Source organism: Puma concolor, chromosome E4 (genome assembly GCF_028749965.1).
Source record: "Puma concolor isolate L17-30 chromosome E4, mPumCon1.1.hap2, whole genome shotgun sequence".
Lineage (NCBI taxonomy): Eukaryota > Metazoa > Chordata > Mammalia > Carnivora > Felidae > Puma > Puma concolor.
Genome location: NC_141683.1, coordinates 11928715 through 11945669, shown reverse-complemented (window position 1 = coordinate 11945669; position 16955 = coordinate 11928715). Strand labels below are relative to the sequence as shown.

The following is a 16955-nucleotide window of genomic DNA, read 5'->3' as shown; positions in this document are numbered from 1 at the left end:
CGGGTGGCGCAGTCGGTTGGGCGTCTGACTTCAGCCAGGTCACGATCTGGCGGTCTGTGAGTTCGAGCCCCGCGTCAGGCTCTGGGCTGATGGCTCGGAGCCTGGAGCTTGTTTCCAATTCTGTGTCTCCCTCTCTCTCTGCCCCTCCCCCGTTCATGCTCTGTCTCTCTCTGTCCCAAAAATAAATAAATGTTGAAAAAAAAATTTTTTTTTAAAAATAAAGAAAATACTTTAAAATATGAATGCAGATGTTTAATTTCCCCTCTCTATTATGCCATCTATTTTGATCACCTTTTGAACGGAAAGAGATTTAATATAGAAGACCTCAAATTAAAAGTAATATTTAAAAAATATTTTTATATTTATATCGTAAATATTTTATGTATTTACAGCAACATATCCAAATCATTCTTAAATGTATCGTGCATTTTAATAGTATTAAAATATTAATGAAATTGGGGCACCTAGGTGGCTCAGACCATTAAGCATCCAACTTCGGTTCAGGTCATGATTTCAGGGTTGGTGAGTTCGAGACCCACATCTTCTCTGTGCTGACAGGTTGGAGCCTGGAGCCTGCTTCAGATTCCGTGTCTCCCTCTCTCTCTGCCCCTCCCCTGCTTACACTCTGTCCTTCTCTCTCTCAAAACGAAACCTTAAAAAATGTGTTGTAATTTTTTAAATCATAAAATATTAATGAAATTAACAACCTATATTACTCTCTACTTAACGTGTAGCTTGCAAGAATTAAATGATATCTACCCGCATAAGACAGTGTGGCATCCCTAGAAGGTTAAGATTCACCAGGAATGCAGAGATGCATACCTGCCCGTGATATTGCTGAAAACCTCATTTTAATGATTGCGTCACGTGACGCCATAGGCTTGCACCAGAATTTAGCCTGCCCAACCCCGTTGGTGTGCTTCACTTCGTCACCGTGAATCAGACTGAGATTAACCACCGTGGACTCACTGAGCTTTGCGTTTCTGACTATATCCTTACGACACGTGCCTAGACAGGTGTGGCCGTTTGTTCAGGACGCTTAGTGAGAATTTTCTGGTCGCCTTCCCAAAAGCTGGTCACCAGCGTGCATCCCATGAACACCGTACCATCGTATCACCAACCGTCTCACCACGCCCCCAGCGGCACTGGGTGTAGTCTTTACTTTTATTATTATCACCTCTGCCACTTTGAACGTGGCAAGTGAAGCCTCGTTATTTGGGTTTCACTTATTTCGTTGCGGCTGCGGCTGAACGCGTTTTGTACGTTCACCGCGCGCCCAGCTTTCGGGGTCCCTCCGGTCCCCGCCCCCGTCCCCGCTTTGGCCGCCAGGTAGGCGGGTGGGGCCGAGCGCGCAATTCCGGGCCCCGCGGCCAGGGGGCGCTGCCACCCAAGTCCCCCACCCCTGCCTCCCCGCCCCGTCCGGGCTGGGGCGGGCGGCGGGGGCGCAGGCGAGGGCGGGGCGCGAAGGTCGGCGTCTTCAAGCCCTGACCTTCGCCGGAGGGCCCCGCGGCAGCATGACGGTGGGAGCCAGGCTCCGAAGCAAGGCGGCGAGAGGCCTCCCGCGCCGCGGGCCCCGGGGGCGAGCGCGGACGGAGGGGGACGAGGAGGCGGCCGCTCTCCTGGAGCAGCCGGAGCGCGGGGACGAGGCGGCGAGCTGCGCGAACGCGGGGCGCCCGGGCGCCCGGGGCGCGCGCAAGGTGCACCTGGCCGTCCTCCCCGAGCGCTACGAGCCGCTGGAGGAGCCGGCGCCGGGAGAGAAGCCCAAGAGGAGGTACCAGCAGAAGCTGAAGAAGTACGGCAAGGTAGGGCCCGCGGGGTCGGGGTGCGGGCGGTCCGGGCCCCGGCTTTCCGAGCGATCGATCGCCGCGAGGGTGGGGTCGGGTCCCCACCGTCCGGCTGCGCTCAGCCTCTCCGGGCTGCCCCTGCGTCCCCTCGCCAATAGTCGCTACTAGAGCACCAGAAAGTGTTCCGCCTGTCGTCCGGGAGGTGAGGGAAAAGGAAGTCGCAAGTAATGACAGAGGCCAAACCAGGGCTTTCGGGGAGCACCGATGCATCCGCTCCTCTGGGGCTGGCGGGTTGGTAACATTTCCAGCGGGCCCCAACATTCCTGGTGGCTCTGATCCCCGTGAGGCTTAACCTCCCTTGTCCAGTTGGTGGGATAGAATTCCCTATTTTACAGATGGGGAATACTGAGGCATTAGCGTGGTTAGGGGACTTGTAGAAGGCGACCCAGCTGGAAAGTAGGGAGTTGGGGGCCAGTTCATCCGTTCTCTGCCAACAGTCCTCGCCAGGGTGTCCCTCCAGCTGAGAGCTGTTTGGGTTATGACCCCCAAATATTCCCACGGTTATTTCCAGGGCCTGGGAGCTCAACAGATACGTACATAGGCACTTGTTGGATCTCCTTTTCTCTTCTCCCAGCCGGCTGTGGGTGTATTCTGGGGCCTGCAGACATGCCTTTTGCCTTGGGTGGGGGCAGGGGAGGAGGAAGGGGTGAGACAGAGAGGGGGAGAGCGAGAGAATAGGAATATGGGATAAAATGACAGTGTCCTCAGAGGTCAGAGCCTGAGGTGCCCAAGTGCCTCTGCCTGGAATCACTTGCAGCTGCTGCTGAGTCCGCTCCCTGGGGCGGGACAGGGCCACACAGAAGACTGTGCAGAACTCACGGTGTCCTGGCCGAAGGCGCCGTCTGCTTTTTACTGCCTCATTATCTGTGTCATCCAGTGGCCTCTTATCATATCTAAAACCATCCAGTCTCCACTCCTAGGAACTTCGGTTTATTATCCCCTGTAAAAAGCAGTCACAGTGCACGAGCAGCCAGTGGTACGTGTTATTACTAAAAACTGTCAAGTCGGGACTTTCCAGCTCGGAGTCGCGCTAGGACTCCTCGGGCTCTTCCTGGTCTCAGTGGAGCACAAGGAAGCAAGCCATCATTTGCCTCAGCTGGTGAAGTGGTAATGTGGACAGCTCGGGTCACAGGGTGGCCCTTGGAGGTGGTTTCTGGGAGCTTGCCACGTGTAGGGACTGTGCTAACCACTGGAGATGCAAAAATAGATACAGAGCAGTCCTGCCCCAGTGAAGTCCACGCCTCCCGGGGAGATCCTGGCATAGTTGGGGCACCGCCATGGAGCCGCATGGTACAGAGTCCTCAGGAGGTTGGAAAGCTCAGGACGTTTTCTTTTTTCTAAGTGTTTATTTATTTTTGAGAGAGACAGAGCACTGGTGGGGGAGGGGCAGAGAGAGAGAGGGAGACACAGAATCCGAAGTAAACGCCAGGTTCCGAGCCTGATGCGGGGCTTGAACTCGAGAACGGGGAGATCATGACCCGGGGGGAAGTTTTATTTTAAAAAAATTAAAAAAAAAAAAAAAGGTGAGAGGTTGCATTGGGGGTGCTTGGGTGGCTCAGTCAGTTGAGTATCTGACTGTTGGTTTCAGCCCAAGTCATGATCTCCTAGTTCGTGCATTCAAGCTCCACATCAGGCTCTGTGTGGACAGCGTGGTCATCGGGCAGCTAGGAGAGGGTCAGAAAGAGGAAGTGTCGGTCGTGGAATAACCTTCAGCTCAAGAGGGAGAAAAATGTCCTCATGCTCTAGGTAGCAAGCAGGTTGGGACGGGGCATTGGAGCCAGACTGCCAGGCTCAAGCCCCTGCCCCCACCACCTGTTGGTGGCTATGCCCACCTCTTTGCCTCAGTTTCCTCATCTGTAACATGGGATAAGACTAGGGTCGTAGCAAGGAGTAAATGAGTTTGTCCACGCAAAGATCTCCGAGCACACCTGGCGTGTGGAAGGACTCTTGTGACTGTTGGCTGTTATTTCAGGGGGTGAAGGAGAGACCCCGTGTGACTGTTTCTTTCCTAATTATGTTTATGCTCCTTTTTATGTTTGTTTGTTTATTTATTTATTTATTTTTTAAATTTTTTTTTCAATGTTTTTATTTATTTTTGGGACAGAGAGAGACAGAGCATGAACGGGGGAGGGGCAGAGAGAGAGGGAGACACAGAATCGGAAACAGGCTCCAGGCTCTGAGCCATCAGCCCAGAGCCCGACGCAGGGCTCGAACTCACGGACCGCGAGATCGTGACCTGGCTGAAGTCGGACGCTTAACCGACTGCGCCACCCAGGCGCCCCATGTTTATTTATTTATTTTTGAGAGAGAGAGAGAGAGAGAGAGAGAGAGAGATCATGAGCAGTGGGAGAGGCAGAGAGAGAGGGAGAGAGAGAATCCCAAGCAGGCTTCACAGCCTCAGCCAGGAGCCTGATGCGGGGCTCAAACTTACAAACGGTGAGATCATGACCTGAGCCAAAACCAAGAGTCAGCTGCTTGACCAACTGAGCCACCCAAATGCTCCAGCTTTTATTGCTTTTTAATGTTCCTTTATTTTTGAGAGAGAGACAGAGGGAGACCAGGGATCCTAAGCGGGCTCTGCACTGACAGCAGAGAGCCCGATGCAGGGCTCAAACTCAAGAACCGTGAGATCATGATCTGAGCCGAAGCCTGACGCTTAACCGCCTGAGCCACCCTGGCGCCCCTCTGGTTACGTTTTAATGAGCTGTAACTCAGAAAAAACCTCAGTCTGTAGCTGATTGCCCACCTCAGCTTTGTGCCTGCGTCCTGACCACATTTCAAAACTGAAGGCTTGGTCTGTATATTTAGGGGGAAATGATCTTTGGGGCAGCTAGGTTTTGTTTGTTTGTTTTTTAACTAGAAGTGCGCAGAGAATCCCTGTCTTCCCTGGGGGTTGGTTGAATACCAGAAAACCCCCCAAAAGCCTGGCATCCTATGACAGCTCTAACAGATTACCACCAGCGCCGTGGCTTAGGTCATAGCACAAATTGTGCGGGTCTGGAGGCCAGGATCCCGAAATCAGTCTCACTGCACTGAAGTCTGCAGGCTGGGCCCCCGTGGGGCCTGCAGGGAAGAACCAGGCTCTTTGCTTGTTCTAGCTTCCAAAGCTTCCACATCCTCCATCACAGCCAGCACTGCATCGTCCGCAAATCTCTCCCTCTCCCTCTGCCTCTGTCATTACATCGCTTTCTGTCTGACCCTTTCTGTGTCCCTCTTGTAAGGACTGTTGTCTTTCTTCAGATCCTTTTAAATATATGGGGTTTCTTAAAAGGATTGGGCCCACTTGGATAATCCAGGACCACCTCCCCATCTCAAGACCCTTAATTTAATCACATCTGCAGGGGGTGCCTGGGTGGCTCAGTTGGTTATGACGACAGTCAGGTCATGATCTCGCGGTTTATGGGTTCAAGCCCCGCGTTGGGTTCTGTGCTGACAGCTTAGAGCCTGGAGCCCAGTTCAGATTCTGTGTTTCCCTCTCTCCGCTCATGCTCTCTCTCTCTCTCTCTCTCTCTCTCTCAAAAATAAATAAACATTAAAAAAATTTTTTTAACCACATCTGCAAAGTCCCTTTTGCCACATAAGGGCCACATAGGCACAGATTCTTGGAATTGGGGGGCGTTATTCAGCCTGCCACGCTGCCCTGTGCTCCCCCATGTCTCAACGCTTCTCTGGAGAGATTATTTGGGTTGAAAACTTGACTCAGGTCAAAGAGTTCAAAACGTCCCTCACATGACTGGCGTTAAATCAACTGGTCGTTAATAGGTATTTTACATTTCTCTGTATCACTTTCCTCCAATCTGCTCTGACAGTGTTCCAGCTAATGAGCTATTTTAGTTGCTTTTTTCTAAAAAATTTTTAATGTTTATTTTTGACAGAAAAGGAAACAGAGTGCGAGCAGGAGAGGGGCAGAGGGAGAGGGAGACACAGAATCCGAAGCAGGCTCCAGGCTCTGAGCTGTTAGCACAGAGCCCGACACGGGGCTTGAATTCATGAACCATGAGATCATGACCTGAGCCGAAGTCGGACGCTCAACTGACTGAGCCACCCAGATGTCCCTTAGTGACTTCTTTCTAAATTACAAAAATGATGTGCCAGGCAATATTTGAAAATAGCAGGCCGAGGAAAATGGATGCGCAGATACCAAAAATGTCAAGTTTAATGCAGGCCATCCGTGATTCTGGTGGGATTGCTTACAGAGGACTGTTACACTTGCTCCCAGAGAACAGTTGCCTTTGTTATTGTTATCTCAAGGAGGCAAGTAAAATTCTCCCACCGAATCTTACTACTCAATAACAGAGATGGCTCTCTTAGCAACATCACGTCACCCCCCGCCCCACGCACGCACCCTGATGTCTCAGTGAGAAGTCCGCAGGGCAGTATGCCAGGAATCCGTGTCTAGAAAAGCCATGGATGTTACTCGAATATCTCCCAGGGCTCCTCATTTAGCCTGAGAGTTTCCGAAAGAAAGACCCAGGCCCTTTCCGGGTGCTGGGGATACAGTAATGAGCAGAAGAAAGTCCCTTCATCGGGGAGAGAGGGAGAGTCAGCCTACCAGATCGGCAGAGTAGGTTTGCTGGGCGGTGTTGGAAGTGAGGTTTGGGATTGAGATCAGGGATTTTAAGGGAAACCAGGAGTTTTAGGTGCTTCCTGGAGTTGGAAAAGTCAGGGGGCCAGAAGACAAGGCGTGTGGTGGGGTCTAGGTCACCTCCATGGATGTTGACATCATCCAGAATGATGAGGGAATCTGGGAGAGGTTCGGGGATGGTGGAGGGCGGGGGGGGGGGGGGGGGGGTAACAGCACATCAGGATTAGTGGGTGGTAGCCGGCTGCATTTTTCCTGTTGCGATTCCTTTTGAATCCCTTGATGGCCCCTGTCTAGCACCATGCCTTGCAGAAAAAGAGTGGGTAGCAAGAAAGCCTGCTGTCATCCTACCCTCAAGGAGTTGTTGGGGTTTTTTAAATGTTTATTTATTATTTTTGAGAGAGAGAGCGCGAGAGCGAGCACGAGCCCATAAGTGCAAGCGGGGGAGGGGCAGAGAGAGAGGGAGACACAGAATCGGAAGCCGGCTCCGGGCTCCGAGCTGTCAGCACAGAGCTCGACCCGTGGCTCAAACCCACAGACTGAGAGATCATGACCTGAGCCAAAGTCCAGATGCTTAATGGACTGACGCACCTCAAGGAGTTTATAATTGCACTGAGGGATGCAGCAATCAGAGAACAGCAGGAGTCTTTAGACACAAAGGTGTGGGTTGTGCCCTGGAGGGAGGGAGGACCGAGTGGGCTTTCAGATTAGGCGGGTGAAGGAAGAGTTGACCCAGCCTTCAGATGATGCGGTAACTTGGCTGGAACAGAGAAGAGTGGACTTTGGTTTAAAAAACAAAACAAAGGGCACCTGGGTGGCTCGGTCAGTGGAGCATCCACCTCCCGATTTTGGCCACAGGTCATGGTCTCCCACTTCGGGAGATCGAGCCCCATGTGGGGCTCTGTGTTGATAGCGTGGGTGCGCTCCCTCTCTCAAAACAAATCACCACAGGGGAGAAATGAAACAAAGATAAATAAAAAATAGAACAAAACCAGGGGTTCCTGGCTGGCTCAGTGAGTAGAGCATGTGACTCTTGATCTCAGAGTTCAAGCCCCACATTGGGTGTGGAGCCTACTTTGAAAAAAAAGAGGAGGGGCGCCTGGGTGGCTCAGTCGGTTAAACGTCTGACTTCGGCTCGGCTCATGTTCTCACGGTCCATGAGTTCGAGCCCCGCGTTGGGCTCTGTGCTGACAGCTCAGAGCCTGGAGCCCGTTTCAGATTCTGTGTCTCCCTCTCTCTCTGACCCTCCCCTGTTCATGCTCTGTCTCTCTCTGTCTCAAAAATAAATAAATGTTAAAAAAAAATTTTTTTTTTTAATTTTTTTTTTTCAACGTTTATTTATTTTTGGGACAGAGAGAGACAGAGCATGAACAGGGGAGGGGCAGAGAGAGAGGGAGACATAGAATCGGAAACAGGCTCCAGGCTCCAAGCCATCAGCCCAGAGCCTGACGCGGGGCTCGAACTCCCGGACCGCGAGATCGTGACCTGGCTGAAGTCGGACGCTTAACCGACTGCGCCACCCAGGCGCCCCCAAAATTTTTTTTTTTTAAAGAAAAAAAAGAGGAAAGAAAACCGGTCTGGTCTTAGAACTAGCAGCCTGCCTCCTGTTCCCAAGATGTCTGAATCAGCTGGAAACACACATCGCCTTGAACTGCTTTGCGGGATGATGACGTCCGTTCTGAGTCCCTACCTGTTCTTCTGTGGGGGGCGGATGTGGAGACGCGGTCACTTGCTAATCTGCCCTGAGGGAAGGAGGCACCATGATCCTTTGCGCGGGTCACCGTTGTGTATGAGGGATTACGAGGTGCCTAACCCAACCCCTTTGCTTTTCTCTTCTCTTAAAAATAGAATGTTGGGAAGGTCATCACCAAAGGGTGCCGCTATGTTGTCATCGGCCTGCAGGGCTTCGCCGCGGCCTACTCCGCCCCATTCGGGGTAGCCACCAGCGTGGTCTCGTTCGTCCGCTAGTGGGCGCCGCGGGGACCGACGCGCTGGAGAAAGGATGGACGCTCTCCTGCTCCGGGAGCCTGTGAATCCAGGACCATTTCAGACCCGAACCCGCAAAATCCCTGGGGGAAGACAACGGCTTTCTTTGTTGAATTGGATGAATGCTGTGAATGGAACATCCCTGCCCATCTGCTGAGCTTCTCATGACTCTAGGACACGGGTGGCTCCGACGGACGATCCCGCAGAGTGAGGCCCGTGTTCGGTTTGGGGTTATGGTTTGCCCTCGGTTCCCAGGGCAGCAGAGGCGCTGTCCGGCTGCCTGTGCCCCATCTCCTTCCTCCACCCCTTTGTCACCAAGAAGCAAGGAAGGAAAATCTCCGTGAAGGTCGTGATGTTTCTAAGACTGTTGATGAGACGGGTGACTGTTTAAAGTAGATGAAGCTTGTGATTCCCACCCTCCTGTGACACCAGCACGCAGCCGCTGGTGATGAGGCAAGGAGGGAGTCCAAGTGCACATACAGGCTGGGTTGCACAGGTCGCTGGAGGGAGTGCCCGCGTTGTGCCCAGGCCAGCCCAGTGTGGCTGTGTGTTTGGAGCTGCACGCCTGTGGCCGGCTGACGGTGGGCGTCCTGACTCCACTGCTGGGCACCGTCGCCTACTCCCCACGGCTGTCCGTGCCTCTGTGCCTCTGTGCCAAGCCACCGAGGGCACTTTGTCTCGGGAGAGAAGGAGACGCTAGGCCTGGCAGGGGAAGTGTGCGATTTAGAGGAGGAACCAGGAAGTAGGAGACGGGTGTGTTGGAGGTGGACAAAGAAAGATGGCGGACAGAAGTGGCAGGGTGGGGGTCGGGTCTGGTGTACCGGTGCTGGGAAATCTTAGGTGGGCTGGGCTTCCAGCTCTGGGTAGGGACCAGGGAGGCTGGGCGGCTGGAGGTGCCATGGCTGGCGCTGAAAAACCCTCTGAGGCCCATGAGCTCTCACCGGCTGCCCGTGTAGCATCCTTGTCGTTTGCTGCCAAGTTTGTCCCCAGGACAACCCACGGACTGCCATTGGACCGTTGGCCGGGGAGGTGAAAGGAGAGGAGGCTCCTCTTCCCATACCCCTCGTGATGGGCCACTGTTCCACCTGTTTCCAGAATATCCAGAGGTCCAAAGTGATGGCTGCTGATCAGTCTGTAGAATGGGTATTAACACCTGCCTGTGGCCCCGACAAGTTTCCCAGACTCCGCAAAGGAGGTCTCTGGGTTCATGCCTCGCCGGTCAAGCCGACGAGGTGGCCCCCGGAAGTGAAGAAGGTGGGCAGACAGACGGGGACAGAAAAAGGAATGGGTGGAGGAGGAAGTTGTAGCTGGACTCAGCCTCACGTTCTGGAAACCCACGTTGCAGATGAACTTGGATCTGGTTCCTGGACCATTAGTATTTGTGAGGAAAAGAGAAAACAGACAGTCTTGTTTTAACTCAAATGAGGAAAGTTGATAATGGCACATTTTCACACATGTAAGATAAATATAGCTTGCCTGGTCACGCTGGGATTGGGGGGAGAGACGTGGTTTAGTGGGAGAGCCAGGCGGGCCCGTCCGGCCCACCAGTGACAGAAGGGGGACAGGAGGAAGCAGCCTGCCGTGAACTTGAAGGATGCCCCTCCCCAGGGGGCAGGGGGGGTTGGGGGGTGGCTGAGAAGCTCACTGAGTCCCCTGGGGGGATGGAAGCGTGACCCAGAAAGGGACCAGAGCTGCCAGGGCCTGTCCAGTGAAGACCTTCCCTACCCCACTCCCAAACTGGAGACACTATCAGACCAGACACATTTGACCCTGAAACTCATACAGTCTGGTTACGAATTAACCCAGAAATTTCTTAAGGCGGAACCTCGCAGGGATTGTCCTGGGAGCCAGATTCGTGTGTACAGAAGATGAACTTCAAGCCGCTCAGCCTCCCCGGCCACCAGGCACCCGTGTGGCAGATCCCCTATCACCTGTTCTCTGTCCTCAGCTTTGTTTTTTTAACATCAGGGTCCACGCCCCACTGGGAATTGAGTTTCAGCGCTTTGCTTTTACATGCTTGAAAGAGGCTTCTTTTGTATCCTTTTCTTGCCCTGTTATGTAAATAAAACCCTCAACTTGTGTAATGTTTCTGTGTGTAACCGAGTTTTTCTCCCCCCTCACTTTCTGGCCTTGCCCCCGAGAGACTCCCGCAGCCTCCTGCCAAGGCTAACTTGTGCAGCAGGTGAGGGCCAGTCAGGCAGCACAAGAAGCCTAGTGCCCCTCCAAGGCCCAAGGGGAGGGAGAGGGTCCCTATTCGCCAGAACTCTGCTTGGGTGTTAAGGGGAGGGGGGAGGGGGGAGGGGTGGAGGCAGGGGGTTGTCTAGAAACCCAGCAGGAAAGGTTTCCAGCTCACATGTTTGTCATAAGTGAACATTTCCAGAACCTCCCATTGTTCAAAACCAGCCTTTGTGCTCCAGAGCCAAAACATGTAACTCGAAGATAGAGGTATGAAAAAGGAAGGTGGTTTCTTACTTTGCCAGGCAGAGGAGGCTGCACCCAACCAGTGCCCCCAGGACTGCAAGCACCCCCCCCCCCCCCCGCCCCGGGTAAAGGGCTGAGGAGTTTGAGAGGAAAATATAGGACCTGTATTTTCTGAGAGACATTTTACTCACTAGATTACCTCTATATTATAAAAGGATAGAACTCGGGGCACCTGGGTGGCTCAGTTAAGCATCCAACTTCCGGCCCGGGTCATGATCTCATGGTTCGTGGGTTCGAGCCCCTCTGTGCTGATAGCTCAGAGCCCGGAGCCTGCTTCAGATTCTGTGTCTCCCTCTCTCTGTGCCCCTGCCCTGCTCATGCTCTCTCTCTCTCTCTCTCTCAAAAATAAACATTAAAAAAAAAAAAGATACACTCAGGAGCAGCTGGACGGAAGCGATGCGTAGGGCAAGGTACGGGCACAGAGCTCCCATGCCTCTCCAAACGCCTCTCTCCGCAGATCTCCGTGTGCTCCCAATCTGCAAGATCTCCCGAACCCTGTTTTCACGGAGGCTTCTTTACGTAGGATAATTGACTAAATCATTAGCAATTAGTAACAATTCAATCTGCATCCCCTTTCCTCTCCTGGGAGTCTGGAGGGAAGTGGAAAGTTCCAACCACGTAATCGTAATCTTCTTCGGGCAACCTGCCCAAAACCTCAGGTTACCTGGGGGGCTTCCTCATTAGCATAACAAAAGACACCTTGCCTGCTCTCCAGATTCCAGAAGGCGGGGCACCTGGGTGGCTCAGTCGGTAGAGCGGCTGACCCTTGCTTTTGGCTCAGCTCATGATCTCACGTTTCGTGGGTTCAAGCCCCGCGCCTGGCTCCGCGCTGACTGTGCAGAGCCTGCTTGCGATTCATTCTCTCGCTTCCTCTCTCTGTCAAAATGAATAAATAAACTTAAAAAAAAAAAAAAATTCCAGAAGGGTTTTAGGAGCTTGTGTCCAGAACAAGGACTAAGACCAACTATAGATTCATTATAAATCACCGCATTACAGGAAGGTAAAGTGAACCGGAGGGGTTCTGGGTAGGGGAGCCCTCGGATCATCAGGCGGTTCGGAGGTCATGTGTGGCAACCTGCTGTTGGGCATAAAGTAAAGCTGGAAGTGGGGGACCTTGATGTCTTCAGCCACTTCCAAATCACCCTGCTGTGCCTCTGCCCAGCACATGCTCTTTGTCAGACAGCCTCCAAGTGACATGTGTCACCAAGAAGCATCCAGAAGCAAAACTGGAGCTCAGGCCTCCTGTGCCTTCCCCGGGTCCTCCTGGGCATGGCGGTGCCCTCAGCAGAAGATGGCCGTGGGGCTGGGAGAGCCTCACAGGAGTTTTAGACTCAGGCAGCTGCTGTTTTGGAGTTTGTACCTACGATGTCTTCCCGCCCCCAACCCCCGCTCCTGACTCTGCAGGACTGACCAACTGAACTTAACTTTGTGACGCCATTCCCCCCCCCAAATGTTTTGAAAACTGTATAGATCTTCCTGTAAATTAATTTTAAAATACAAATGATGTTCAGAATTAAAGGGGTCAAATGCCCTCCGCATCTTGGAAGGGATGTCTTTGAGAGATTCTGTGGTTTGGCCAAAAGCCTGAGAAAAACAATCTCAAACTCCCTCAACCGTTCATGGGGAAACGTGGGAAAAAATCATAATACGTGGGATTTTTTTTTTTTTTTTCCTTTTTAGGAGGCGAGGTTTTTGAATCAAACCACCCCCGTGACCTTCATAGCCAAGGGGAAAGGAGGTATCCTCAGATTTTCTGGAAGGCTCAGGGCCAGAACCCCCTAGGTGCGAGAGCCACAAAGGGCAGGGCCTGGAGGAGGAAGAAAGGGCAGAACAGAGATTTGGTTGCTGGACGCATTAGGCAGGATCTCCCCGGAGGGGGTGCCCAGCACCTTCCAGTCTGCACCATCTAGGACACAAATTAGGGTCAGAACTCAACACCTCCAGGGCTGGCTCTGCTGGTTTTTGTTTTTTTTTTTTGGTTTCTTTACAGGCGTTTCTCAGGTGATTTGCTTGCATAACCTGTAGACAAGGCTGTAAACAAGTGCGGCTGGTTCAAAGTTTACACAGAAATGAGAGCGAAAGTGCAGAGGGAACTAAGAACAAACTCTTCCTTTAATTCCAGAGCAAAGGCCTTCTGCCCAGACCTGCTTTCCTCATTCAAAATGGAGGGAAGTCATCTAGTTTTGTTTCCCTCCCTACGAGAGAGAGAGAGACGTTTGGAATCGCTGCAGAAGTAAAAAGGGGTGAGCTAACACCTTTTTGGGCTGCTTTGCAAGGGACTCACCTGCTGGAAAAAACAGTCGGGGTTTATCTTCCTCCATTGTTGAAAGAGCCTGGAGTTGGGTATTCTTACCATGCCCACACTCGGAGCCAGGAAGCAGGGGCACTCTCCGCTGTGAATGATGGGTTGTGTATTTTGAGATCTTGAGCATTAAGGAGAAAAAGAGCATGGAAGTTATTTATGAACTTCCTTCATTGCCGCTATTTTTCCATGCCAAAGCCAGTTTGAATTTCACTTTCGGCGCTTTCATTTCAGTAAGTCAGGGAGCCATGCCCCCGGTCCCACAAGCCCGGGATTCCACGTGCTCCGCCAGTTCCGCGGGTTCCCCGGGATTCCACGTGCTCCCCCAGATTCTGCGGGCTCCCTGGGGTTGCACCTGCTCCCGGAGATTGCACGTGCTCCGCGGGATCCCTCGTGCTCCCACAGATTTCACGTGCTCCCCAGCACGCTGCCTGCTCCACGGGTCTCAGCTCTGCAGCCCCACAGCGGCATCGGAGAGGAGGACCAGGACGCGGTCGACCAGCGATGAGGCGCTGTGCCGGCCGGGTTAACCCCATCCTTATGTTTGATTCTGGGGCCAGGAGGCCGTGAAACCGGGTCCCACGCTGTGCTCTTTCAGCCACTTGGAGCTGCCCCTCACTCGCGTTTCTCTCGGACTCCTTCACCGCGAGTGACGGCGAGGAAGAGGGAACTTTCACCGCAATCACATCCAGCTCGCATTCCTGGTCCCAATAACGTGATCCAAGAAGGCAGCTAGAAACTGCAACACGAGACTTGAGGTATTCACCAGCCCGTCATACCACGAATGTTTGAGATGCTGAGATTGCTTAGATGCTGCTTTACCAAAGGCAGGGCACAGAGTGTAGAGGCTGCTTTTAGGCAACAGGCTTCAGCGATGCAAACTTCAGTGATGGAATCTTGAGCGAGGCCAAAGGGCCCCCAGCGACCAGAGAGCGGCATGCAAACAGGCTCACTAAGCACACCCACCCCAGAATGGCCACAGGCCCTAACTGGCCAAAAAAGGGAAAATTACATAGGTCCCCATACTTGCTCACTCAGTCCTGTGACTATAGCCCCGCCTCCCCACCACTGCTTGGAGACAGACAGTCTCTCCTTTGCTGCCCTGCCTGCTGCTCCCATGAGGTGTGGGCAATGAACTCTTCTGTTCTGCTTCGGGTGAATTCTTTCACCACTGGCTGCAGCTGCCCCTACCCAACTGGGATGTCCCACATTTTGTGGCACCTCATCCAATCGCAGCGCCCCACACAGAAGGCAGGATGGGGCTGGGCCGGGGAAGGGATCTGTGACCCCAAGTCAGTGTAGTTGCATTTACCATATTTGTCACACTTCTTTGGTGTGGTTTCTGCAGCCACAGTTACTGTTCCCATTGACTGGTAACTGTATCCCTGGAGCCAGACCCCCATGGGGCCAGGGGCCAGGTGCCCAAGCCCAAGCCCCGAGGCTAGCAGGAAGCTGCCCAGCATAACAGAAAAAGCACTGGAATCAGACAACCCGGCTTCCAATCCTCTAGCCGTGTAACCTCGGACAAGTTCCACAACGCCTTTGAATTTCAGGCTTCAGTTTGGTTTCTTTTGTAAAGTAGAGGAAGTAATACCTGCTTCAGAGGCATATTTGGAAGATCAAATATGGAGTGTATTAAGAACTGAGCGTGCAGGATGTTGAGTGTGCTCCTTCCCCAGGTGCCCCTAGCTGAAAGTCAGCTGGCTGTCTGTGACCCATGGACATGTGCCGGGAGGGAAAGAAAACCTAGGCGAGTTGGGGTGGGGATGAAAGAGGACAGGGGTCAGAGGACATCTAACCACTGAGCCACCCAGGCACCCCAAGGCTGCCTTCATTTTGACCTCGAGCGTTTTAGTTGAGCTCTTCTTCCCAGCTTGTCTCTCAACTCAAGCCAAAGACCCTGTGGGCGAAGCATCCCAGGACAAGACAATGACTGACTTAACCTTCACTGCCTACCTGCCCGTCTCCACCCACCTTCGCCTCACATTTTCCTTATATAAACCTGGAACCATTTTTGGCATGTTGGAGATTCCCTTGGAGGTCCTAGTCCACTCTTTTCCCAGCGGTGGCCTCCCTGAAATAAATTCCTTTCTCATTTCACCCCTACTTGCTTCTCCACCTCTGGATTTTGTCAATGGCAGGTGGCCCAACCTGGTCTGTTTGGATGCCCCCCTTTCCCAGCCAGGTGCTCTTGTACTCCAACTGGCTATGGGGGCGGGGGTGAGGAGGGAACTGGTGGGAGACAGGGAGACACAGCTGCCTCCTCATCCACTGTTAGCGTTTCCCTCTCTTCCCCCTAAACTCATCCTTTATCCACTGGGAATGGCTTCCAGGTTCCTGATGGGAGCAGAGCCCCTGCCTTCCCTTTACTTCAAACAAACCCAGTTGGAGCTGCCCAAGAGCTGGGGTGGGAGCAGGGGCTCCAGAGCAGCTTATCTGAGGCAGGTGGCTCCGAGGTGGCAGGAAACGGTTTGTTTGTAGCTTTCTTTTTCCTGCCATTCCAGACTAGGAGGACTTTGCACTTTCACCCTGAACTCGGTTAAGTTTGCCCCGTGGCCTCGTTTCCCAATATCCAGCCTGGTCTTATTTGTAACCTGGGGTTGCAGAGGAAGTCCCGTCAACTCCTCTGTGCACAGTGTTCAAAGGACGAACCGGCAGCCTGAAGACCCCTGGGAAAGCTCAGGGCTCTCAGGAGGGTGGCCGGGGGGACACCGTCATGGCTCATGGCAAACACGCAGCGGACCTACCAACTCAGTAATAACAGTTATGAGGACCAGGACAGCAAATACGCACTTTCAGTAATCACCCGAGGTGGCTCTACACCCAAATGTGGTCACTCACTTATTCAGCAAATAAGCTTTGTGCACCTGCCATATGCTGGCACATGCTAGATGGCCGGGCTGCTCCATGGGGAGGCAGCGGGAGGGGGCGGTTGTAGCTATGTGTCCTGGGCTCACACTGCCCCAGTTGGAGGGTGGCGTGCGGGTCCTTGTTAGGAGGGTGCGGAGAGCATAACGGAGTCCTTCTGATTAGGGAAAGGGTTAACATCAGGCGGGGAGAGAGAAGGGACTCTCAGGGAGGCAGACTGTAGCTGCAGGTGGGAGGCTGAAGAAGCAGATGGGGTTCTCCCCGTATAAAATCCTTTATGGGCACCCTCCCCCCATCATCCAGGGCATAAGCAGGGGGGATCTAAATAAGACAGGCAATCTAACCCTAAGGCGATAGATGCGGGCTCTTGGCGCTCCCCTAACCACCTTACACCTGGGTTAGGGAGTGATGACCTGTGAGTCTGACCACAGATGCTCACCCCTTTAAACCAGGAGACGCTGTATGGCCGAAGGAGTGGAATGTCCAACCCCTAAGACCCCTCTGGAGGGGCCTGTTCACCATCTACCCCCACTGCCGTAGAGGTAGCCGAGGCGGGTCCCTGGATTCACTACAGCAGAGTGAAGCCGGCATCTCGAAACCGGGAGTGCGTTCCTGATCCCGCAACACCGTGCAAGCTCACCATACTGAGAAGCAGTCTGCGACCCCAGAGGCCCTGGACGCCGCAGCCCTGCTTTAGTCACTCCGGAAGCTGACTTCCCTATGCCCGGCAGAAGCTTGAGGAATCGTGGTCCGGTGGAACAGACAGACTGTTCTTATTTCCTATATCTGGTCCCTTACTGTGATGCACTGTCACCCTTGTTTCTTGCTGTTATTGTGACTCTTGCTCTACTCTTCACCGTAGACTCGGCAGAGGCCGCCTCCACCGGCTGGG

General features: G+C 53.2%; 1 protein-coding gene across 1 annotated transcript; it reads left to right on the top strand.

Moving 5' to 3' along the window:
• The first annotated feature begins 1421 nt into the window (after nt 1-1421).
• On the top strand, nt 1422-10500 carry CE4H1orf115 (chromosome E4 C1orf115 homolog). Its single transcript, XM_025927863.2, has 2 exons — nt 1422-1802; nt 8275-10500. Exons 1-2 carry the CDS (start codon nt 1515-1517, stop codon nt 8392-8394), a joined length of 408 nt encoding a protein of 135 aa, XP_025783648.1. The 5' UTR covers nt 1422-1514; the 3' UTR covers nt 8395-10500.
• Nucleotides 10501-16955: the final 6455 nt, after the last annotated feature.